General features: G+C 37.6%; 2 protein-coding genes and 1 long non-coding RNA gene across 20 annotated transcripts in view; 1 reads left to right on the top strand and 2 right to left on the bottom strand.

The window, feature by feature from the left end:
• ppp1r12b (protein phosphatase 1, regulatory subunit 12B) overlaps positions 1 to 7,271 on the top strand; it is an 81,954-nt gene extending 74,683 nt beyond the window's left edge. For 5 of the 6 annotated variants that reach the window (XM_087306545.1, XM_087306548.1, XM_087306546.1 and 2 more), the window contains one exon: positions 6,007 to 7,271. In XM_087306545.1, the coding sequence (XP_087162671.1) occupies positions 6,007 to 6,093 (87 nt within the window). In that variant the 3' untranslated portion in view covers positions 6,094 to 7,271. The remainder of the gene's footprint in view (positions 1 to 6,006) is intronic. The other variant, XM_087306550.1, reaches the window with a different exon arrangement.
• Positions 7,272 to 7,662: 391 nt separating this feature from the next.
• Positions 7,663 to 16,511, bottom strand: LOC147838153 (uncharacterized). The gene is made up of 5 exons (XR_015523161.1): positions 13,274 to 16,511; positions 11,226 to 13,144; positions 10,079 to 10,831; positions 7,809 to 9,065; positions 7,663 to 7,736 (listed from the first exon to the last, which is right to left on the bottom strand). It is a non-coding gene; the product is annotated as an uncharacterized LOC147838153 (long non-coding RNA).
• A 1,622-nt stretch (positions 16,512 to 18,133) lies between these two features.
• The window catches only part of syt2a (synaptotagmin IIa), a 143,909-nt gene continuing 134,826 nt past the window's right edge, over positions 18,134 to 27,216 (bottom strand). For 11 of the 13 annotated variants that reach the window (XM_087306535.1, XM_087306538.1, XM_087306533.1 and 8 more), the window contains one exon: positions 22,649 to 25,871. In XM_087306535.1, the coding sequence (XP_087162661.1) occupies positions 25,656 to 25,871 (216 nt within the window). In that variant the 3' untranslated portion in view covers positions 22,649 to 25,655. Of the gene's footprint in view, positions 22,000 to 22,051; positions 25,872 to 27,216 lie in introns of those variants that run through there. The other 2 variants (XR_015523147.1, XR_015523148.1) reach the window with 1 other exon arrangement.

Here is a 27,216-nt window from a genome sequence, read left to right as displayed (position 1 = left end):
GTCACTTGTACAACCAGGAAGTGTTTAGGAAAAGCAAAACAGAAGCAAAGAAACTCGACACAGAGGAAAATTTACACCTCACTGCCAACTAGCGTTTCAGAAGTGTTAATGCAGACCAACAGAGACAGCGCACAGAAGTATAAATGCACAGCTACGCGCGTTGCATGCGCCATGGGTCACGCCGGTCACTTGACGCAGAAGTATAAATCAGGCTTTAGCCGATGATCTATCAAAAGCTTGTTTGACATGCTGTAACAGGAGAGAGCCCTGAGCTCCAGGGATCCTCAAGGCCAGGGCTCCTTCCCATTCGCAGAGCGAGAGGGGAGCTTGAGCTCGGTGGATCTCAGAACTCCCTGGCTGCAGTAACTAAGGAAACGTGAGAAAAAGGGAGCTAGACAAGTGCTTGATTGCTTAGTCTGTTATGCATAATGTATATCTTTGGATGGTGGGAGGAAACAGGAAAGCCCACCCAGTTATGGGGAGAATATACAAACTCCTCACCGAAATGCCCACATACCTGGCTAAACCAGAGCCAGCAGTGTTCTTGCTGTAGGGGTTACCATGGCCAGAGCAAGCTGAACTGCCGCTCTAGGCAAAGGATGATCATGCCGCCCTCAACCCTAAAGTGAAAGGGGTGGTTGGTACGCCGCCCTAGATGCGGATATGACTGAGGGCACGAGTGGTGAGGGTGTCGGAGACGAAGCCCTCTCTATTGTACCACCCTAGATGCTGATATAACTGAGGGCGCGGGTGGTGAGGGTAGTGTCGCGGACGCCGCCCTCTCTATTCTGCCGCCCTAGATGCGGATATGAACTGAGGGTGCGGGTGGTGTCGCGGACACCGCCCTCTCTATTTTGCAGACCTAGTCGCAGATATAACTGAGGGCGCGCATGGTTAGGGTAGTGTCGGGGATGCCACCCTCTCTATTCTGCTGCCCTAGACGTGGACATAACTGAGGGCGCAGGTGGTGAGGGTAGTGTCGGGGACGTTGGCCTCTCTATTCTACGACACTAAACGCGGATATAACTGAGGGATTGGGTGGTGAGGGTAGTGTATGTCGCGGATGTCACCCTCTCAATTCTCCCACCCTAGGCGGACGCCTAGGTCAGATCTATGGAGGTGCCAGCCCTGGGTCTAACCACTGGGCCACCGTGCCGCTCGATCTATGGTAAAGTAGGAGAATGGGGAGGAAGGGGGGTTTCTTCCAAATGGAGATAAAGTGGACTGAAGACTGTGGTTATTTATATTAGCTTAGGACTTTTATGATTGTAAGATCACGATTGGCTAATACGAGACCGGCTGTGATAAATCATAAGCACGTGATTCTCTTAAAATTAGTTTATGAATAAACGTCACAAAGATAAAGAACTGTTCCTCAAGGAACATTATTTGTACCACCTTGTACCTTTTTTTTTTTTTTTTTTGGAGAGTGTAGAATATATTACTGGTTATTAATGGCATTACAGACTATTGGGTGTCTATTTAAAATTTATAAAAATTGCTAGATTACTGGTTATGAATTATAATTGTAGTTTTTCTGACAAAGACATTGATAACAGGTTTTAAAAATCATCTCAGGACAATGGCAAAATGAATTCAATGAATACTTACTGTGTCATTCAATTTGCATTAGGTTAGTCAGTACCAAAGCCAAAATTGGAACTAATCTAACTCTCAAAAATGTGTATACCCAAATTAACATTTTGGTAAAAATATTAACTAAAATTCTAAATACAATTTAGTTAAATGGAATGTTTCAATTTAAATTTATTATTTTTATTCCTAAAGAAGTAGGGTGACCACTTGATTAAACTTAAATGCATGACAAAAATTGTCATTATTCAGTGAGAAATTATTTTACAGTGAACAACTGTTTTAACGGTTTGATACATGCCAGAGGGTAAAGAACAGGACAACATTGTTATTTTGATGCACATTAATAATCTAAAGACTGTCTTTGAAATACATGGTGAGTTGTTGGCTTCATATCTAAATTTGAAATTTGAACACCATAACAACTGTGAATATTTACTGTATCATGATGTCAGTTTGTATCCTATAGACAAATTACCATATTTGTAAACATTCAGGATGTGTGTGCTGCAAAGTTGCAGAAAAAAAATTGGGATCGCTAACATTTACAGCAAGGGAATGACATCCGATGCAGTACAGTTTGTTGTTGTCTTTGAAATAAGTTATATTGATTACATATTGTAAATATTATTTACATAATGCTTTCAGCGATTATAACAGCCCATAACCCAGTGATAAGCACAGTGATTCGGCAAAATTAACGTCAAAGTGAGCGGCGTTCGTCTGACAGGTCTTTTTGCTATTATACACTCCCAATGGATAATGGATGAGACGAAATGGCCAAGCATCCAGCCCCAACTATACAATCTCATTGAAGCATTCAGTGATTTTACAAGAGAGAAGTTAAAGGCCTAAAAGTCTTTGGATGCCAACAATTTTGTTCTGTGTGATCATGTGCAAGAAATATTGTTCCATGATTAACAGATTCAAAACATTGTAGTGCTAAAAACCGAGGTTCTGCCTAAGACAAGGAAAAAAATGGAACAATACAAGGCCTGGGTAATCATGAACAAGTAAAACTACTACATTCTGACAGCGAACTACACCTGCACACGCTGTCCTCTTTTGTATTTGTCTTCCATGGACGACCAATCTTTTTGGGGGACTTGAATGAGTTTGTGATGTTGTAAAGATTCAATATTCTTGAAATCACTGGAAGTTAGGCTGCCAGTTAAATAGAAGTTGACAGATAATGAAGGAAATTAGCACCAGGTGCCAAATTAACGCCAATAACTGGCTGTTATCTGAAAGTGTTCTCTAATTTTGATGAGTGTGTTTTCTGCAAAATGATGGTTTTTGTTGAAATGCCTAATACTGAGTTCAGACTGCATGATTTTAGCCTCGGTTTTGACTCGCCGACAGGTTTTTAGAAATCGCAGACAAATGGCTAAAATCACAGGCAAGTCTGTGCTTGTGCACGTGAATGACAATCACACAGTGTGAACTATCAAAGACGCAATCCGAGAGAATCGCCGATGAGTCGCCGATGCCCGTGAGATATTTGGGGTGCTAAATATCTGGAGCTGTTGGCGATTCAAATCATGCCATGTAAAATCAGTTTTGACTGAAAATAACATCAGCGATCGCCTACAGCCAATGAGAGAGCAGCATTCACTTGTGGTTTTGTGTGTGTGTGTGTGTGTGTGTGTGTGTGTCTGCAGGTCAGTGGGAGGCTGGGGGAGAAGTTAAAAGCGCTCATTTTCAATTTATTTAGACCCAAGAAATGGTGGAAAAACTAGTGGAGGTTTGACAGGAGCACCCGTGTCTGTTTGACATTTCATACAGAAAGTTAAAAAAGAAAGTTGAGGAGAAATTGCTAATTCCCTTCAAACCCAGGTGAGCAAACATGTACATATTCTACCCCATTAAAAGCTTCTTTCTCATTATGTAGTTAATAACAAAAGATATACTACGTGTTTTTGGCTGTGTGATGTAGTTTGGACAAATTTGTCGGCGATTCTTCCTAGGGCTCTGCAATTAATCGAAAATCCGATTTCGATTTTGGCTTCTAACGATTATAAAAAAAAACATTAATCGAGATAAACGATTATTGCATCATTTACCGCCCCCTTTCCAGTTGTACACGTGTTGCTCTTAAAAGCGAGAAAGACCGCATGATTCTGTGTGTGTGCAACCCTTTCCCCCAATTTCTGTTTAATGGAAAGAAGATTTCCGAACACAATAGTTTTGATATCTCGTTTCTAATTACTGATTTATTTTATCTTTGTCATGATGACAGCACATAATATTTGACTAGATATTTTTCAAAATACATGCATTCAGATTCAAAGTGTGATTTAAAGGCTTAATTAGTGTCATTAGGCAGGTCATTGTATAACAGTAGTTTCTTCTGCAGACAAATAAAAAATATATTGCTTAAGGGGGTTAATATTATAGACTTTTAAATGGCTTTCAAAATATTTAAACCTGCTTTTATACTAGCCATAATAAAAATTAAAAAAGCCTTTCTCCAGAAGAAAAATTATTAGAGGAAATACAGTTAAAATTCCTTGCTCTGTTAAACATCATTTGGGAAATATTTATTTTTTAAGATTCTCAGGAGCGCTAATAATTTTGACTTTAACAGTAATCGTTTTGAATAATCGTGATTACAATTATTACCAAAATCATCGTGATTATGATTTTTCCCAAAATCGAGCAGCCCTAATTCTTCCTATTGTAAAGTCATGCAATGTGAAAGCCCCTGTCGCCGATCCATCTTGCAGTGAAAACAAAGCAGCGACAAAACGCTAGCCCAGATAATCATGCAGTGTGAAAATATCTGTGACACGACTACTTTGAAAATCATACAGTCTGAACTCGGCATAAGTTATTTTGGGGAAAGGGTGTTCTGGAAGCATGATATAGATAGAAAAAAAAACTTGGGTAACACTTTATAATAACTACACACTTCAAATCATTTATTAAGCATTAGCAAATAGTGAATTTATTATCTGTTAAGCATTAACTCTACATTAATAAGTGTTAGTAAGCAGTTTATAACTGCAGCTACAAATGCTCTATTCTTGACTTACAAACATATTTAAAATGTGCTTAATAATTGTACTTTCATACTTTGTTAATCATTTATTTTTCATTACTAAATTAAGTATCACATTATTTACAAACCATTTGTATTTAAGAGTAGTTGAGGGTTTTTAGGATCATTCAGAATGAGTTAGTAAATGATTATTGAACTATTGAAATCAACGTTTATATATCCTATTATTCAGGCATATAGTAATGGTTACTATGTATGTTAATAAATGCTTTATTAACTCAACTTCGTGCAGTTTTGTGACCTAATCTAAAGTGACGACTGTTCATGCTTCATAAATCCCCTATAAATGACAAATAAAGGCTCAGTTAAATTCTAAACAGAAAAAATTACATTATCCATTCATATTAATTTAAAGAAACACAAATGAAACTACTTCAAATGAAAAATAAATCGTTGAAAACTCCTCTTAAATACAAATGGTTTGTAAACAATGCGATACTTTATTTAGTAATGAAAAATAAATCATTAGCTAAATATGAAAATACAATTATTAAACACATTATATAGGTGCTAATAAGTCAAGAATACAGCGTTTGTAGCTGCAGTTATAATTGGCTTACTAACGTTTATTAATGTAGAGTTAACGCTTAACAAATAATGAATTCACCAGATGCTAATGCTTAGTAAATGATTCATAGTGTGTAGTTATTATAAAATGTTACCAAAACTTGTTCAACTGTTGAGCAGTGAAAATGATATTACTTCAGAATTGTTCAATTATTTATACATTGTTCTCTAACTTATTTGCCAGTGTGTTTGTCTCAATGATTATGACAAAAAAAAAAGACATGAAAAGACCCAAAGGCAGCAGTTGATGTGTTACAGTACTCTTACATGAGATTAGGATATAAGAGGTATGGAAAAAACTATCATTCAATTCACGAGTTCACACTTACAGATGTTTTTAGAATACAGCATATTTGGCGTGTCATCCAGGGAGAGGGCTCTGAGCTCAGAAAAGACACCCCAACTAGTGTTATTCCCCTTAGCAGGAAAGAAAGAGCATTGGGGTTCGAGTGAAGTGTCTAACCCAGCCCCAGAACACTACCCGGGGGTAGATAATGTTTAAGAGGTGAGGTGTGGGGGTGGTGGAGGGATGCTAAAGTCGTGAGATAATGCACGTAGGACAACTTTTGGTATTTGTAGGGGTTTGATCTAATGCTGATTGGATAATAGAATGATTGTCAAAGAGGTATAAGAATTGCTGAAACATCTGCGCATGCTCCTCTTGAAATTTGTTTATAAAACATCACTATGTGTATTGTCATCTCATGGACACAGAAATTGTGACATCACATGACCGCTAAATATTACTAACCAGTCAAAAGTAATCTGTCTCACTCTCACCTCAGGTATTGACCGAACTGAAGTCTGATAACCAGCGGCTGAAAGATGAGAACGGAGCCTTAATTAGAGTCATAAGCAAACTTTCCAAATGAGGAATACCAGATGAAGAGGAAAAACACTGAACAGAGAAAGACCAAATATTTGATTGCACCTGATCATTGTTATGCAGGGTAATGGTTTTGTCATATCTGCTTTTGGTGCATCAGATCCAAGGCTAAGGGGATAACAAACATTAAACATTCATTTACTCATGCTCATGTCACTCCATACTTGTATGAATTTTTGATTTTTGGGAAGCATGGAGATAATACAAGAGATGTCCCTTTAACCAACCCTTAACAAAAATTCAGAGTTTGCATGGTTTCCTTTGGCCTAAGCTCGCTTAGGTATTTGATGTGATGATATAGAGCTATTGTAGGCCTTGATGTACTTGGAGCAAAGTTCTGTTTTTGTTATTTACTTTTGGGGGGGAAATACCTGATGTAAAACTGCCTGGTACTGATGAAGGTTTTTATCCATGGAGTGAAACTTCCAAAACTCGAAAACATACTTTATCTTGCTCTGATTTTATTTTGAAATTATCAACACTGAGTTGTTCCTCAATTTTGCTTAAATATTTTAATATCATGGCCTTCATTGACCTGGTAATAGTCCAGTTTTGCTGGTGAGAACTTGGTTGATTGGTTAATAATGTTCAAAAACATCTATTGAACTAATTGACCTATTCCCCCACCTTAAATTGTGTTGTGCAGTGTGATACTCCAAAAACATTGATACCACAGTTTGTGTTTTTAGGCATGACCACAAAAATGTTCAATGAATTTCAAGTTTTCTACTGTTAGCCCTTTTTAAAGCCCTGCTTAAAGTACCTGTTGGAAAGACCAGAGTGTGAATGGTGAATGGGTATTTGCCCTGGAGAAATGTATTCATAGTTCCTTTAACTATTAGGTGGCAATTTTTGTATCACAGGAACTGGGAACAAGTTTAGATATTTAAACTGCTTTTAGGAAAACTAAAGTAGTTATAATTTTAGAGTAGGGTCCAACTCAGCACAATAGGAACTACCGTGCCAAAAGTTTTGTGTTGAGCAAACATGTCATACAAACCCACATGTAATAATTATAATAATAATAATATAATAATACAAATGTCTCCAAAAACTATTGTCCCTAGAGTCTACAATGGTCCCAGCTGATTGGAGGGACCCCAAATGGTGCTTCTTTGTTATAGGAACTGTTTGGTGTGTACATACCACAGGTACAGGCAACTTCATTTGAGAAAACTAACACCATTTAACTGACACCACTAGCATAGTCTCATTTTAGAAAAACAGAAATAGTTTACCATTTCACATATATTGTACTGTACTTCCAAAAAATATTGCCACAAACAAGACAGTCATAAATTGGCTCGACCAAGCTCTAGGTTCTTGTCATCGGTTCTCTGAAGACCTACTTGCAGATACTTTGCCTTCTGGGGAATGCAGTGACTATTATCATCAATAACGTTACCTGTTTAGCACAAAAGTTCATAACATGCAAAAGCATAAAAAGAACAAATCTTCCCTATGAAATGTTCTGCCTTTGTGCTTTGTTTTCTTTGTTTGCTCGTTACTACACCCGTAGACAGTGCTAAAGTCCTGCATCCTCACGTAGTAACACTGTCTTGACTAGTGCAGTTAAATGACATTTGTCCTGGGAGCACTGTACCAATGTGGCGGCGCTATTGACGCATGCTCAGGGTTTGTATGCGATATCTAGTGTCTATATCTATGCTCAACACCAATGATATGTCAACACAATCTCACGGCAATTCGTAACTTTTTGATTTAGTGGCTAATTCGCATGAATTCGTACGATCTAATTCGTACAATTTAGTACGATTTGCTTATCCCCTAATGACGGTTGGGTTTAGGGGTGGGGTTGGGTGCCACGCCTCCTTTTTAAAATCAAACAGTTTTGTACGACTGAACTCACACGAATTTGTACATATTAGCCACTAAATTGCCAAAACGTAACGTTTTCTCGTGAGATCAGGCTGGATGTGCACCAGTTCAAGTATTTAAGGGTGATTTTTGTCTCTTAGTCCATTTGTTTTGCAACTTTAGTTACATTATACATGTAATTCCAACTCTATTATCACAAAACCCACACATTAATCATGACACTTTAATTATGTCATCCTCTGTCCTCCACTTGTTGATTTTGTGCGGTACCATACTTGTTGTCATCGTTGGTTGTCATTTTAGAGTTTCTACCCACATAGCAAAATTTCTCTGGCCCAGCTCTGGCCCACACAATCAGGTTTTGCTTGGCCCACATGCCGCAGTGAATTACGGTACATAACTGGACCAAATCTGGCTTCCAGACAAGGGCCAAACACAGACCATATCTGGGCCAAGTCTCAGCCAAGTTAATAACTTATAACTGGGCCTGAACTGGGCCAGATAGGTTGGTGTGTGACGATTACAATGAAATTGATAAACCCATGGAGTGATGCGCTTTAGGCACACTATGGGCACGCTTTTTCTCAAAGTGACCTGATTGGTAGAATTTTTTTTCTTTACTCAAAAATGATTTTAGTGTATTTTAAATGTGGGTCAAGACTGGCCAAACTCACATGGCCCACTTATCAAATTTTTAAATCTGGGCCAAATACTACGTTTTTCATCTGGCCCAAATCTTGTGTGCCGCCTTAAAAACGGTGCCACCTCTGCCAAACCCGGGCCATGTTTGGCCCACAAGCTGTATGCCAGTGCCGGATGAATGCCTGCTGTGCCAGCTTTTTGCCAAATCTGGGCCAGAATTCTTTGCTACTAGGGTAGTGATGGTCGAATACAATCAGGAATATGAGACTGAGGAAAACCTTTCAGGTGACATGATCGATAACTAGGTTCTTAGAATAAGTTGCTTCCATCTACCCAGTGCTGAAGCCATCCATGACTCTACTGCCAAACCTCCTCACACTCCTAAGATGGTAAACTTGTTAGGAAGTCTTGTGGGAACACCAGCACACTATTATCTATGGGCAAGCGTCCAAACCACAGCACCGGTCACCAACTGCTCTGGGCTGCGTTTCCCGATAACGATTGATCTTAGCACTTAAGAGCGTTTTCTACGAGTCATTTTGCGAACGTTCGTTATTGTTTCACGTGCGTTTCCCAAAAATGCACTTAACACAATTGCACGTAGCCCAGCTTTAAGTGCAACTTAGGAGTCGCTATCCGTTTGTTAAGTGCTGAAATGTCACGCTATAGAATGGCTCGTTATTGTTGCACATGTTATAGCAATCCATATAATTCTTCTTCTACTTGTGTGAATGTATATTCAACTCGAATAACATAAAAAAAAAATATTTTTGAGCCAGTTTAAAAACATAAATTAACTGGAAATGTCGTACTGTAAAAACACTGTCTTGCTCCAATCTTGCATAAAACTAATTCTAACAGTCCTTGCCGGAAATGACATCAGCATCATTTTCGATATTTATATGAAACCTTAATTAAGTAGAATTATTTATCAATTTCTTTATCAAAAATTGCTTATCTCACATCAAAATAAATAAATAAGTAAATAAATAAATAAGCTCTTACATTTATTTTTGAAAAGTTTAGCCTAATTATCCCCACCTGATGTGCATTTGCTAATAGGACAAAAATATAGCCTACTACCCTCGAAATGTCCATATACAACAGTGTAATTTTTTTTTTTCATTCTAACATTTATTATGTAATTTTTATTTTTTTCTTTATTCATTATTATTTGTATATTGAATTGTGTAATGTGTAGAAAATATAAATGAATAGAGATATACGTACAAATAAAATGAATAATGACTTTGAAGAGAAGTAAATTGTAGGTGCAATTTGCCGGTTGTCCAGCAGGTGCCCTCATAACTCTGTCTCCTTACGATGCACTTAAGGCTTTACGATTACTCCAGAGCACTCGTAGATCCACGAAGATTTTCAAGTGCTACTTAAGTTACGATGCTTTTGGGAAACAGACCGTAATATTAAGATCAGTCGTACGATCATTTCTACGAACTTCTTAGGCTTACGATGCTTTTGGGAAACGCAGCCCTGGTCATTTCAGCAGGGAAGAGCTGTGCAAACTGCCATTCCTTTGAACAGTATTTGACCATAAATCAAACCGAACTGTCCTGAAGCAGTCGTTGGCCTAATATAGTCCAGTCGGGTCCTCAGAAGCTCTGCCAGAATATTCTAAAAGGAATGTTCCCACTGAGAGACGACGTCACTCTCTTTTAACTCGCTTCATATCAACACATCTGTCCTGTTTACTTTTACGCTCGCAGTGTTTATATATGAACCAAAAGGCTGAAGAATAGATACATGATACCATTGTTGTGTTTATATTTATTTATGCCTTTGTGTGTAACTAAGAGCAACTATATGGATCAAACAAACACCACACACAATATGCCATTTGAAATGCTGTGTTTATTTTCATTGTCCACCGTTTGTAACCTGTATTCTTGAACCAATGCTCACAGCACTTTGTTTATGATTGTGTTTGTTCTTTGTTGTTAGCTTGTTACTATTATTAAAAACACACTGTAAACTACAAGTCAAGTGCTTTCTTTATTTTAGGTGCTATGCTGCCCTCTGTCTGCCAGCATCATCATCACATCCATTATATCAAGCTCATGTGTTTTGCAGAAATGTGTTCCTTGGCATAGTTGTACACAACTACTATTGTGCACTTCTACTGTACTACTTCAGTCTTTCTAGGGCAGCCGATTAAAATGTTATTACTTGATTAAATGGGTGTTATCAGCTGGTAGATATGGGCCAGTATGGGCCTTCTGCGCCTACTGGTAGGCTCAGAAGGCTGTTATCATCCATCCACATGGTTAATTAGCTATAGATCACAAATGGCTGTGGTCAGAAATTAACTATTATTTACATTATTTATTAAAATTCCCATTAATTGCATTTTATTAACATCTACCCCCTACCCCAATCCCTAAACCTAACCGTCACAATAATGTACAAGCAGATCTGGAGTCCTCTCTATTAATACAGCTGATTAACCATGATAATAGTTTATTAAATTTTCCATTAATTGTATTATATTAATGTATACCCCTACCCCAATCCTAAACCCAACCATCACAGTAATGTGAAAACAGTTCTGCATCTGGAGTCTTCCCTATTAGTGTAGCTGATTAACCATGTGGATGGATTGTTACAGCCTTCTGAGCCTACTAGTAGGTGCAGAAGGCCCCATATCTCAGCTAATAATCACTGATAATGTCTGTTCAATTGAGTTATAACATTCGAAGGAATGTAGCTCTGCAACTATTATTTTAGTTAACTAGTTACAGTATGTACTTCTATTATTTGTTTTCAGTGTTGGGCACGTTCCTTTAAAAGATTAGATTAGTTACTTGTTACTTCTCAAAAATAGTAACTGGTTTAGTAGCTGAGTTACATAATAATAAAAGTAACTAATTACCAGGAAAAGTAATTATTTTGTTGCTTTAAAAAATCATATGTCAATAGAAGATGCTTGCTAGCATTTTGCTTAGACAGGCTTTTCTTTGGGAGAAACACTTAATACTTCATTACCCGTGACTCGTATGTGTTTTGACCACATGTGCTTGGTTGTACTATATCAATACAATGTTTAGTCTTTAATAACACTGTTGCAAGACATTGAGCCACTAAGCATTGGTCTTATGATGTTTTTCCCTAGGAGGAAATGCAAATTACTTCTAAATACTTGACAAATACAAATACTTGCAAATTACTTCTAAATGCAGACATAACACTGTATGACAACCCTTCAGATGACTGTTCTATAGCCAACAGTTAATCAATCTGTCAGATTCAGGAGTGCATTCAAGTTCTTAAGAAAAATATAAATGATAAATGATCTTAGATAAAACATATACATTTATAGAAATGGTATATGAATGTATAATTTCACTTACCTGGGAAATGGAGGCAACTTGAATGGTTGTGAGCACAATTAAGTGCACACAGCATCCCATATTATCTGATAATTGTAAGAAATAATTCCAAAAGGCATATGACTGTGTAAAGCTACATAATTTTTTTAATTTAATATGCATTCTATTCTGTTTTTGAATGTTTCTGTTAGGACTTTTATTTTGGTGTTGTGTCCTCTGCGGAATAGGGTTATGTGTGAGTGTGTGTGTGAAAAAGAGCAATAGAGCGTGACGGGTTAGGAGACTCGTGTCGATCTCCTCCACAGTTCTTGGAGTTTTTGCTCAATAAAATAGTTAGTCGTCAGTATTTTCAAGTCTGTCGTCTTTATTTACATTTCCCCACTGGCAGCCAAAATCCACGACTATTTGTTGTGTCCTCTGCGGAGGAGGGTTATGTGTGTGTGTGTGTGTGTGTGTGTGTGTGTGTGTGTGTGTGTGTGTGTGTGTGAAAAAAGAGCAGGTAGAGCGGGACAGTCTAGGAAACTCCACTTGGAGTTTTTGCTCAATAATAGTTAAATAGTTACTCAATAAACTACTTAGTCGTCAGTACTTTCAAGTTCATCGTCTTTATTTACATTCACCCAGAGGCAGCCAAAATCCACGCCTTACAAAATGATGTGCTGTATATGCTGAGCTCAGCAGCTAATCAGCCGGAATCAGCTGAGGTGACATTATGTTGATATGGCTACATATTTCGTGATCTAAAGAAATGTATATAGCGCTACATTAAACAATTTTTGTGTCGTTATTTTAGTGGTCAAACGTTCGTCAACATGTGGATGTCAAATAGACATCAAGGTTTTGACATCAAATTTATTTGTACTTTTGACTTTTTTATTAGTTTTTTTATGTTGTTTTAGAGCTGCACAATTATTCGTTAAAAGATCGCGATCTCGATTCGACCAACTAGACGAAATTAATTTTGCATTTCTACGATTCTGTCAATCATATTTTCAAGTTCAGGAGAGAAGAAAAGGCGGCCGCACGAGTCTTTTCATTGTTTTACATACGTTGCTCAGCAACATTGACACCTCCAAATGATGTCGAATGAGTCACATACTGTATTCATAAGGTATAGTTCACCTAAAAATGTCATTTTTGTCTTCATATAATGATGTTTTCGCGTGACGTGAGCTGCTGACGTGAGCAGAAAAGGCGCGTGCGCGCGCTCTACTTAATGATAGCTTGTACTTTAGGGAACAGAACCTGCATATGTTGCGAGGAACAGGTATACAGTTGTAAAAAATATTCAGTTTGTCGTTTGGGAGCCGTGCGGGAAAAAGGCGCGTGCGCGCTCTCTACTTAATGATAGACGCGCGCTTGTACTTTAGGGAACAGAACCTGCATAAGTTGCGAGTAACATGTATACAGTTGTAAAAAATATTCAGTTTGTCGTTTGGGAGCCGTGCGGGAAGTATGAACAACAGTTAAAATGAAACCGAAAGTGTACACATCATTTAAATGATCATATCGCATTTTAGAGTTATGATTACATCAAGCATTTGATATGTTTTTTCTTTCATAGCGAACCCACAGTTGTGCATGAAAATAAATGTTTAGTGTCAGTATAACTACTCTAGCCTATATAATGTTGAATATAATCTGATAATGGCAAATGTCTGATTTTACCAGTGAATAAAATTGTCTAATATGACAGATTGCAAGCTTATATCTCAAACATAATAATTTAACATCAGAATTATTATAAGTAGAATAGAATTAGGCTATTTATAGAAACCAGTAGACCTACACATTATTATTGATGTTGTGCCATATGTTTGTTTTTACCATACCTTTATTTTACATCTATAGAATCGTGAGAGAATCGTGATCTTTATTTTAAAAATCGCGATTCTCATTTTAGCCAGAATCGTGCAGCTCTATGTTGTTTTTATATGAAGGTGCCCACTGGGTAAATACAAATGCACACACAAAACAATCTGCAAAATTGTTGCAAACAATATGGGTTAAATTCAAACAAATTAAATTTAGTTACTAAGTTCAACTCAATTTATTTAAATTCAGCCCAAATAAACTGTTTACAACCACTTATTAGCTAAAAAGTAAATGTGAAGATTAAATCTTTTTTTTATATTGTAGGAAAGCATTAAGCCTTTACATCTTGTGCACTAGCTATTCTGAAAAAAACAAATCTATAAAAAATAAAACAAACTGAAAATGAGTGTTAATTAACACACAACACCAGCAGAGTCAGAATGAAGTGTAATTAAAAGGCCTTTATTTTCTTGTTTCAGTTTGTTTCAGTACAGAGCTGGTAACACGCATGGTAAATCTGTAGAGCTATTTGGTTCCCTTGACGTCTTTACAAGGATTGCTGATTGCTCATGTACTGTCCACTAGAGGGATTGTGGGAAGAGTCTGTGAGCAATGTTATCTCAAGGTGTCCCATCAAGGGCTAAAGCATGCGATTGATCCACACTAGGCACGACAATACGGACATGAACACACGCGCACACACGAGAACACCGAAACATGTACAAACACAGCCTGAGGGCCAAACCCTCGCAGTCTCCCACCGACTAAAAAAGAAATAAAGAAATAACAGACCACCACGATTAGAAAGAGCATTTTACAACTCCCGATAAGCAGAATGAAAAGTGCAAGAATTAAAATAATGAGACACGATAGCAGGCTATTGATTCTTTTTTTCCCCAGAACTTATGAGATCACGCCAAAGCAGACATGAAGGCATCGACTATCAATCGGAGAAATGAATAATGGTGAAAAATTGTTTCTGTTTTGGGCATTAGAGCAGTCTCTGATATATAAAACAGTCACAGAGCATTACAAAAGACAACCAAGATGGTTTTGTAAGCTTATTTATCAAGCCGATCTCACAGGAAAATGTAAAAGTTTTGCGTTTATCGAATGAATTGCGCTAATTCTACTGAATTCGTAAGATCACATCAAAATATAATATGTAAATGAACGATTATAAAGACTCAACCCCTAGCATTTCAGTCATTGGGGCTTCAACAAATCGTACACAAACAATCAATTGAGATCATACAACTTAGCGAATGCTTCACTCCGAACATAAAACCTTTACGAATCGCTGTGAGATGGCGTCGGATTTATACATAGAAAGCAGGATAAGGACAGAATCCATCCATCAGCTGCTCCCAAATCTCTTGTGAGCTTTTGCAAGAAACTATTTATGGTTTACAATCAGGAATGTTTCAAAGAAATGTTCATTGTGCGCGCTGTCATATAGCAGATGGCAGTGCTTGAGTAACTCACAACAACAAATGATTCTTTTATTAAAGGGCCTATGCATTATTGTTAAGGAGACACACATCCACACTTCGAATCTCAAGCAACACTGATTAAAGTTACTGAATTTCTGAATTATTATGTAGTATACTGAAGTGTCAGCACATTCTTAAGACAATCCCAAATCGAATTTTGGATTGTAAATGATTATACGATGAAATTAAAAATGCATATACACATAGATGCCTCATTTGAGTTCACTACATGTAGGTTTCCAGCCTGATCTCACAAGGAAACGTAACTATTTTACATTACGAGTTCATTCGTACAAAAATGTACGAATTTAAAAAGGAGGCGTGGCACCTAACCCCGCCCCTAAACCCAACTATCATTGGGGGATGAGAAAATTGCACTAAATTGTACGAATGAGATCATACGTATTCATAGGAACTAAATCAAAAAGTTACGAATTGCTGTGAGACAGTGTTGAAGTATCCGTCATATCAAAACCTGGTCCATGAGGCATGAAATTGGAAAAATCTGACATTGCGATATTTTGTTTTGCTGCAATATATATTGAAATACAAATTTAATTTCACCAGATGACTTAAATAGCTATATTTGTAAATAAATTTAGATCGACTGGGAAGTCTGGGATAATCAATTGCATCTGCAAAAATCACTAGCCTATATACAACAAAGCGAAAATAAAAGCAAAGAGTGCCTCATGGTTTTCTAACAGTATTCAAGTACAGAAATGTAACAATCAAACGTAAAATAACATTGGCATCATTGTATAAATATATTTTTATAAATTAATCTTTAATAAATAATCTAATCCTGCTATGTAATTATTGCATATCCACAAATAGTGATATCGATGCTCAAACGATATATTGTTCAGCCCTGATGTGAGCACAAGTTGAGTATGTCTGCAATTAGTTTTATGCAGATATGAATATCCACGTAGTATTGAGAAACGATGGGTCTCTGTCTGCTTAAAAAAAACTGGCAGGGTTCTCTCTCTGGCATCGAAACTAACCAAAATAAGACACAATGTCACAAAACGCCTCCATGAAACAGACAGAATGCTCAAGCACTTTAGTTTATGTTATATTATTTTAGTTTCTAGTTAAAGAAAAAGCAATATGCTCCATTAAAGATTGTATATTTTGGTTCTGATTTAAAATGACAGTGTGTACACTAAGCAAAACTGTTTTTTTCTTTTAACCAAACAAATCAAGAGAACTGAACTATACGTGTTTTAAACTTAGCGTTTTTGATTTTCTCCTGAACCAAGTGAACCAAAGGAACTGAACAATAACTGTGAAAGTGTCTTAAATGTATCATTAAAAAAAGTACTATTTTATTCTAAACCTAAAGAGCTGAACAAGAACAAAATGTATAATTTCTATTTTGGTCAAGACCAAACAGACCAAGAGAACTGAACTACCAATGTTAACACATCCTAAACGTACCATAATCTATTTTTATCCAGACCACATAAACCAAAAAATCTAAACTACAATAGGGAATGCACCATTACCGTTTAGTTTTTCCTCAATTTCTGTTTAACGGAGAGAAGATTTCTTCAACACATTTCTAAACATAATAGTTTTAATAACTCATTTATAATAACTGATTTATCTTTGCCATGATGACAGTAAATAATATTTTACCAGATATTTTTCAAGACTCTTCTATACAGCTTACAGTGACATTTAAAGGCTTAACTAGGCTAATTAGGTTAACTAGGCAGGTTAGGGTAATTAGGCAAGTTATCGTATAAAATCAGCTTAAAGGGGCTAATAATTTTGACCTTAAAATGGTGTTTAAAAAATTAAAAACTGCTTTAATTCTAGCCAAAATAAATCAAATAATACTTTCTCCAGAAGAAAAAATATTATCAGACATACTGTGAAAATTTCCTAGCCATGTTAAACATAATTTGGTAAATATTTAAAAAATAAAAAAAAATTCAAAGGGGGTCTAATTATTCAGACTTTAACTGTATGTGTGTGTGTGTGTGTGTGTGTGTGTGTGTGTGTGTGTGTGTGTGTGTGTATATATGTATATATATATATATATATATATATATATATATATATATATATATATATATATATATATATACTCCAAATAAAAGCTGTATTGTGGCAGCCTAAAAAACCCCAATATTTAATATACATTTCACTGTTTCAAGATGGCGGATACATTGACATATCTGTTGCAGTCAAATGTGGCATCTACATATATGTGTAAAAAACAACAAACTGTACTTTCTGTCATTGCAGTTGCATGATTAGTCAGCCATTTCAAACTGCCCTTTGCCCAAAAATACATGTGTGTACATACATGTGGATAGCAAACAAGTACGGCCACAGCACGGTTCATACATACGCCCCAGTCAATTCAAGTCTACAGAACCAAATACAGACTGAACCCATTATAATAAAAGTAATTGAAAATACATTATTAGACTTGCAATAATGCTCAACTTATGACATTTTAGGAAACAGTGTGGCCCCGTAGCTTCACAGACGGTGTGGAATGTTGGGGAAACACAACAGCTTACGAAAAGAGAGACATTTTAGGATCATCTATATATATATATATATATTTATCTGAGCTCTAGAGTTTAGCTCAAGTCTTATGGCTTTATCTTATTCACACTCACACACATACACACAAACGTACTATTTATTGGCTAGTTAAACGCTGTTATTATGTAAAAGAGTCATAAATAAAAGCTTTTTAGAAAACAATGGGGACTCCAAGTATTTAATGACATGATTGATAATATTGTGCTCCGGCAACTTAGTTGCCAAGGTAGAAATCAGTTGGTCCGAAAAAATCACGTAAGAATGACATAAAGTCAGATAAAATGGCAGTAAACGTGACTTCTCTCATTGGCACTGACAGTGGAAAAAAAATGATAAAGTATTTGTTTTATTCTTCTTTTCTAGATGATTCTGTACGATCCAAAACTTTACATTGTAGTTCTGACAGAGATACTCTGCTGATTACTGGATCCTACAGGATGGGGGAATATTCACTTGGAGCCCCCGTTGGAAGTTTTGACTTCCCATAAACGTATTCAGACAAAGAGACATACAAATATTACTATGAAAAATAAATAAATAATTTCTGAATAAATCAATCAAATAACACATAAACATGTTGTTCCTTATCGAGATTAGTAGACGGCAAGCATGCGGCTACGTTTTCATTCTATATTAGTTCACACAAAGCACTTAACATACAGTATTTGCTCATGACGTCCAGGCATGGATTGAATCTGAAAATGAAGATGAGTCTATTATACTTCATATTCGCTCCAGTACCAACTCACAGAAAATAAATACAGATTTGATTTGATTTGATTAGAAAATATACACAGCATTTCACCCTCCTCCGTTTTGTTATTAAAATGACAAAGAACACCTACTTAAGTACACAATATATTTTTTTTTTTGCTTCATCTCTGAAACATGCGCATCTTTTTGTATTGTAACATGCAGTATCATAAAGTAGGAACTATGCATATATAGGTCAAACTACACGCCTACGGGTTTGGGGAGGGGGTGTTAGTTGAAAGTAGCGATTTTTTATTTTTATTTTTTTTTCCCCGTGAAAGTCCTTTGAAATATTTGTATTACGGATTAAACCTGAAAACAATTACGATAAGTGATCAAACGAAGACATCGCTCCTTAAATGAGGTTTGGATACTAGCGGGAGAAAACGAAAGCGTGATGTCGTCAAAACAAACGCAACATAATCACACATTCATAAAACCTGCAGAAACTGCATTGTGAATGTGGATGGAGATACCTGCTGTTCCACAATCAAACAATGTTATTGCAATTGAACGCCTGTCAGAAGAGCTGCTTCTGTTTTATCCAGAGGAGTCCCATAAAGAAAACATCAGTAAAGCCACTTTTTTTTTTTAGATTCTGTCCATTTTTTTATGTTTAAATGATCAGCCTGATCTGACGAGGAAACATAACTATTTTAAGTTTTGCCAGTTTAGTGGCTAATTCGTACAAATTCGTACAAATTCAGTCGTATGAAAATGTATGTTTTTAAAAAAGAGACGTGGGACCCAACCCCGCCCCTTATCCTAACTGTCATTGGTGGATGAGCAAATCATACTAAACTGTTTAAATTCCTATTCATTTAAATGAACTAGCCACTAAATCAGAAAGTTACGAATTGCCATGAGATTGTGTTGGAATGAAACAAAATTACTTTCAAGAGTTCATGCTTAGCTCATGATTTATATGTAGCTTGTTTGGCGTGCTGTCCCGGGAGAGAGCCCTGAGCTCAAGAGATCCTCGAGCCCAGAGCTCCCCCCTTTCGCATGGTGAGGGTAGACTGAGCTCAGGTCGATCTCAAACTCCCCCGCTGCTGAGGCCAAGGCAAACTTCCTGAGAGTACGACATTAGAAAAAAAAAATTAGGCTTATTTCTCTATAATATAGAGCACATTTGGATGGTGGGAGGAAACCGGGGAACCCGGGGGAAACCCACGCAGACATGACAACATGCAAACTCCACACAGAAATACCAGATGGCCCAGCAAGGACCCAACGCCATTGGTATTTTTGCTGTGAGGCTACAGTGCTAGTCACAGAGCCACCATGCCACCCATTCTGGATAAAGGTGGAAGAAGGGGAGGACGAAGATAGTTGTAGAAAGGAAATGAGGATATATATAGTGATTTGGGATCCTCTGATTGGAGGATCGTGATTACCTAATGTGGACCAGCTGGGCCAATCATGAGCACATGCTCCTCTCGAAATTAGTTTTAAATTAAACTTCACTTAGATGTAGTTATAAACTGTTCAAATACATCCCTGTTCACAAGGATTCACAAAAACGACTAAAGTTGCTGAATATAGTCAACAAATTTAGAACGACATGACTTGAACGTCACATTTTGTGTGAGCTACGCTTCTGTTCTTTGCATTTTAAGGGATTTCTAAAAACGTGTATACAGTACACTGCCTGACAAAAGTCTTGTCGTCGACCCCAGTTGTAAGAGCAACAAATGATAACTTGACTTCTATTTGATCATTTGGAATAGTGGCAGAAGGTCGATTTTTCCTGTTGAACTGCATCCCAGGCATCACAAATACTGCAGAAGACCTATTGGAATCCGCATGGATCCAAGATTCTCTGAGAAATCAGTCAAGTTTGGTGAAGGAAAAATTATGGTTTGGGGTTACATATAGTATGAGGGCGTGTGAGAGATCTGCAGAGAGGATGGCAGCATCAACAACCTGAGGTATCAAGACATTTGAGCTGTCCATTACATAACAAACAATAGGAGAGGGCAGATTAAAGTTCACATTAAAGTTCCTGAAAGCAAAGTAGGTCAAAATGCTCTAGGATTGGCCAGCTCAGTCACCACACATAAACATTATTGAGCATTTCTGGGGTTTGATACTGTGCTAGTACGATTTGCTCACCCTCCGATAGTGGTTGGCTTTAGAGTTGGGATTTGGGGACACGTCTCGTACACAGTCATATGACTAAAATCATGTTAATTTGTATGAATTAGCCACCCTCATAGGAAAATTTATCTGGCCCAGATTTGGCCCACACCATCAGCATTTGCTTGGCACACATGCCGCAGTGAATTACGGTACATGACTGGACCAAGTCTGGCTTCCATACAAGAGGCAAACATGGACCATATCTGGGCCAAGTCTCAGCCAAGTTAATAACCCATAACTAGGTCTGAACTGGGCCAGATATGTTGGTGTGACACGACTGTAATGTTTTTTTGCTTCATGGCTGTGCTTTTTTCTTGAAGCGACCTCATTGAAAGATTTTTTTCTTTACTCAAAAATTATTTTAATGTATTTTAAATGTGGGTCAAGATAGGCCGAACTTATGAGGCCCACATATACATTTTGACAAATGGGCCAAATACTACATTTGACATCTGGCCCAAGTCACCTCAGCCAAACTCGGGCCATGTTTAGCCCACATGCTGCATGCCAGTGCTGGACAAATACCTCCCACATAGCAAAATTTCTCTGGCCCAGCTCTGACCCACACAATTAGCGTTTGCTTGGCCCACATGCCGCAGTGAATTACGGTACATGACTGGACCAAGTCTGGCTTCTAGGCAAGGGACAAACATGGACTATGTCTGAGCCAAGTCTAACCAGATTAATAAACTATAACTGGGCCTGAACTGGGCCATTGGAAGCTAAATTCCAGTAGCAACACAGGATAGAACAGATCAATAATTCAAACAATTAAATCTTAATTGTTTCCTGGATAATGAAGGCATTAGAAGATGCAAACAGGAAGACGGAAATTATTTTGTGTATTAAAATATTTATTTACTCTTCTTTTAAATAATTCAACGGATTTTAAATGTGGGTCAAGATAGGCCAAACTCACGTGGCCCACATATAAATTTTTAATATTTGGGCCAAATACTACATTTGACATCTGGCCCAAGTCTTGTGTGCTGCCTTAAAGACGGTGTCATTTCTGCCAAACCTGGGCCATGTGTGGTCCACATGCGATATTCAAGTGCCAGATGAATGTCTGCTGGGCCAGCTTTATGCCAAATCTGGGCCAGAATTCTTTGCTACCTGGGTGTTCACTGCGGCATGTGGGTCCAAGCAAATTATGTGGGCCAGAGATATTTAGCTATGTGGGAAGGAGGTGCCACCAAACTAGGCCCATGTTTGGCCCACATGCTGTGTGCCAGTGCCGGATGAATGCCTGCTGTGCCAGATTTGTGCCAAATCTGGGCCAGAACTCTTTGCTACCTAGGCTGCTGTGCCAGATTTATTCCAAATCTGGGCCAGAATTCTTTGCTACCTGGGCACTGTTCTGCTAATATGTCAAATTGTTATGTTTCCTCATTAGATATAATATAGCCTTTGTTTGCTTGTGGAGGACAGAAGTTCCTTTAAATTTCTAAAATCTAAAGGGAACTGGACAAACTTTTGCAATAGTCTAAAACAACAGCAGAATCGGAAGATAAAAGCCGCTAAAGTGATGTTTTCTTAAGTGAGTGAGTTGTTTTTCTTGGGTTACAGCATGTACACAACTAAGTTCCCTCAAACACTCTTTCGGGTCCCTACATATAGTTTTTGGCCTTTGATTAAAAGTCTATACTCAGTAAATTATGCTCCGAAATAAAGATCTTGATCCAATTCAGGCTTGCGAATTTGCTTAATTCCCAACTACTCAATAACTGAACCGATATCACAAGTTATCGCCATTGCCGAAGGAGCTTCCCCAGGCAAAATGAGGATAAAACACACAAAGATTTAGTTCTGTGTCGGTCTTAAGCAAATGATATTCCGAGATTCACATCCTCACACAATGACTCATCCGGTAAGCCCTAAAAAGCAGCTTTCGGATGATACACACTCTTCTTTTTTTTTTTAAACAAATGCAAACTCTGACAAGTCGAATCAAGAATGCACCATCACAAAAGCACATATTTAGATTGATGGGGCAACATGTACAGAATGCAGTTCCAGTAGTGCAAATAAGTTCAGCGGTTTGGTAAGATGTGCAGTAAATACACACGTAACAGTGCCCTCTATCAGCTCTCCTCATAAGAACCTCTGGTTTAAACCATGAATAAAACATGAAAACACACACCGATGAAAGTAGGAAACTATTCTCAAAGGAATAGTTCACTCAGTGTTTTCTAAACCCGTATGACTTTTCTTCTTCAGCAGAAGCAGACAAAGGGAGACATTTTAAAGAATGTTTACACTCTGTCAGCAATAGCTCATAAAAATAAAATGATGTTCATGTTAGCTTGCATTAAGGTCTGCGGGAAATGGAAGAAAGGCTATATTGAGTAAGGGTGGGGCTTTTTTTTTAAGTGAGGGACTATTATTCAAAATAAATATCATTGTCAGAATTTTTAAATAATGACCTGAATTTCACTATTAGACTATTAGGTACAAAAAACAGCATTTTTAAAAAAAGGTTTAGGAAACAGCAACACATATACAGTTGAAGTCAGAATTATTAGCATTTCTGAATTATTAGACCCCCTGTTAATATTTTCCCCCTAAATTCTGTTTAATGAAGAGATTTTTTCAACTCATTTCAAAACATAATAGTTTTAATAACTCATTTCTAATAGCTGCTTTATTTTATCTTTGCCATGATGATAGTAAATAATACTTTACAAGACACTTCTATACAGATTAAAGTGAAATTTAAAGGCTTAACTGGGTTAATTAGGTTAACTAGGCAGGTTAAGGTCATTAGGCAAGTTATCAATAATGATGGTTTGTTCTGTAAAAAGCAATTAGCATTTTTTTTTTTGAATTTAGCATATTAAAAGGGGCTAATAATTTTGTCCTTAAAATGGTGTTTAAACAAGTAAAAACTGCTTTTATCCTAGTCGGAAAACAAAAACAAAAAACAAATACAACTTTCTCTAGAAGAAAAAATATTATCAGACATGCTGTTAAAATTTCCTTGATCTGTTAAACATCATTTATGAAATATAAAAAAAATAAATAAATAAAGGGGGGTTAATTACTCTGACTTCAACTGTATGTGCAAAAACAACTAAAAATGCTGAAAATACACGCCAGTCCAGGAGGGATTCATCACTATTTTTACAAAATATTGTTTTCAGGTCAACAACATGGCGTTCATATTCATTGATTTTCCCTCGGCTTAGTAGCTTATTTATCAGAAGTTGCTATAGGGGAATGAACCACCAATTATTCCGGCATATGTTTTACATAGCGGATACCCTTCCAGTCACAACGCAGTACTGAAAAACAACCATACACTGCAAAAAAAAAAGCTTTTCTTAGATTTTTTGTTTTGTTTCTAGTCCAAATATTTAAAAGAAGCATTTTCTAGACAAGAAAAACATATTGCCTTTTTTAAAGAAATAATATGCCAAAATGAAGTGAGTTTTCCCTTTAATTAAGCTAAATAATCTGCTTATGGGGTAAGCAAAATAATCTTATCACAAATCGAAAAACAAGACTATTTTGCTTACCCCACTGGCAGATTATTTTGCTTGATTTGAAGAAAAACTCACTTCATTTTGGCATATTACTTCTTAAATAAAGACAATATGTTTTGCTTGCCAAGAAAATGCTCCTTGATTTAAGAATTTGTAGATATTTGGACTACAAACAAGAGAAAAAAATCTAAGAAAAGCATTTTTTGCAGTGTACACTTATTCACACACATACACACACACTCACACACTGCAGTCAATTTTTGTAGTTCATCCAATTCACCTATTGGCTTGTCTTTGGACTGTGGGAGAAACAGAGCACCCGGAGGAAACCCATGCCAACACAGGGAGAATATGCAAACTCAGAAATGCCAACTGGCCCAGCCGAGACTCGAACCAGCGACCGTGCTGCCCATATAATGAATATTTGTAAGGCTTAACATCCATGGATCTTCGTTTACTTCGAAAAACAACAGCGTGAACATTCTTCAAAACATCTCGTTTTGTGCTCCACAGCTAAAAGAAAGAAAAGTGAGTAAATGATGACTTCATTTCATTTGTGTGTGTGTGTGTGTGTGTGTGTGTGTGTAGGTGAACTATTCCTTTAAAGATTAAACATTAAAAATACACAACAAAAGTTAATAAATATAAAAGCAGGTTCAAAACGAAGCATCGACTGGAACAAAAACACCTTCGTTTAAAGTGCTCAGGCAGAATACATTTACCATGAAAATAAAATAAAAAAAGAAAACAAATCAAAGCAAAAGAAACAAATACACTGATGCTAACAGGAAGACGTCCCTGGCAGCTAAGAATTGCTTATTTCAGGATGTTTCAAGGCTTGTCTCCTTTTTTGTCAGGGGTTTGTTAGGATGTTGGGCAGTGGAAGAAGCCAGCCGGCAGCTGGAAACTGAAGAATGGAAGAAGAGGTTGTTTTCGCAGGCAGTGTAATCGACACCTGAAAGGTTCCTTCTGGCTGGATCAGGAGCGTCTAGTCCAAATCTCTCTCCAGTCCCCATTTTTCTATATTCATTTTTTTTTCAATTACTCTTTACTGTCTTTTCAGACACGGCAAACAGAACAGAACTGATTTCATCTAGATGACCAGAGATAATCTAGAAGGAATGTGTTAAATTAGGCAGTGGAAGAGGCAGTGTTTTCTATCCCTGGTCCCCGATGGAAAACTTTGGAATGCTGTTGGATGTTTTAAGGTGTGAATGGGAGCTTATATGTGTAATAACCGCACCTACGAGCCCGGCCCTCCTTCAAGAACATCTGTGGAAACAGTCTCTCTCGGTTCACCCTCATCTCGTTTTAGCCGCTGATGAGACCGAATCGTCTTCTTTAACACCTTCAGTCTGGTGGCCCGTGGCTGTAATTCAGTGCTGATTGGGGGATTTGATGACGTGTTGTGCATGTTGAAAAGTGAATAAAGGAGAGGAGGGAGGGAGGGAGGGAGGAGGAGCGGGTTTACTTCTTGGCAGTGAGCGCTGCTAACGTGGCGTCCACCTCTTCTTCGGGTTTGAGTGGATGCCACTGAGCGATGGGCCTGCGTGGGTTGGCCAGCATGTCGGACCAGTGCCGGAGCTCGGTGCCCTGCGCTTTACTGCCCACCCAGATCTTCCCGATGGCATCGTTCTTGCCGATCTTATCGTAATCGAGCACTGTGATCACAGCTTGTATTTTCTAGGTAAACAGAAACGGATATTAGCATTAGAGGTTGAAGCAGTGCCAAAAAAAGGTAAGGTTTCTGAAAACAACACATTCTCACTACCAACGTAGCAGGATTTAATTACAGAAAACAATCAGGCTAATATTCGCTGATACCCTCTGATTTAAAAATATTTTTGTTTTTAGTTTAGTTTATTTGTTTATAGCAGGGGATCACCAAACTTGTTCCTGGAGGGCCGGTGTCCTGCAGATTTTAGCTCCAACCCTATCAAACACACCTGAACAAGCTAATCAAGGTCTTATTTATAATGGAAACACCCAGGTGTGTTGAGGCAAGTTGGAGCTAAACCCTGCAGGGACACTGGACCTCCAGGACCGAGATTGGTAAACCCTGGGGTCCGTTCTTCGTAGCTCGCTTAAATGATCTAAGATGATTTGGCAGATCCTGGATCTGTTCCTCTTGATAACTGATCTCTGGCTAATTTGGTTCTTCAAACAAGTTCGTGAATCAGATTAAAATGTCTAGATGAACTGATCTGAGATCGCTGCATGTGTTGTGAAGGACAAATCTATTAATCCTTGAAATCATGATTAGCAATGCAGCGATTGGCTGACGGCACAGCAGCGTAATGACATCATCTGATTAATATTCAATTATCCATGTGAGCAAAATTACATCAAATTAGCAGTGAACGGTTTGTTAAATATGACACTCAATAATCTTCCACATTGGTTATGAGCGGCAGGCTTTACACTCTTATGTTTTAAGAGTATTCATCATTAGGGGTGTCACGATTTAGATTTTTAATCGAAATCGATCGAAATTTATGCTCAGTTTCGATTATCGAATCAAAAAATAGAATTGTCGATGCTGCCACGGCCCCATGTCACGTCAGCTTGGCTTTCCAAGCGGGAAAATAACAGGCTTGTTGAAGTGCTTGTTAAACTGCAGACACAGGAGACCCGTCGACAGAACTTAAACCCTCTCCTCTTTCAATGAAGTCGCCGGTGTGTAAGCATTTTGGATTTCCATTGAGTTATGTTGACAACGTTCGTGTTGTCGACAAAAAAAAAACACAGTTTTGCAAGCTCTACTATGTACGCATTACGTACGGTTCGTCCGATAGACAACACCGGCATAGCAATCCTCCGCCCGCCCCGTTGCAAATCCGCTCGCGAAAAGTACACACTCAGGCCCTGTTTACACTGTCTTTGTTTTTAAATGGCATTTTAGAACGACAACGATTTGACATCCACAGTGGCGTGTAGCATTTCTGAGCAGCCCTCCCTCCTCACTGCCTCTGAAAATGCACATCACGTGACCACACAGACACAGCCATGCGCTCGAGACAGCAGGTCC

Source organism: Danio rerio, chromosome 23 (genome assembly GCF_052040795.2).
Source record: "Danio rerio strain M-AB ecotype USA chromosome 23, GRCz13ab, whole genome shotgun sequence".
Classification (NCBI taxonomy): Eukaryota; Metazoa; Chordata; class Actinopteri; order Cypriniformes; family Danionidae; genus Danio; species Danio rerio.
This window is presented reverse-complemented; position numbering and strand designations above follow the sequence as displayed.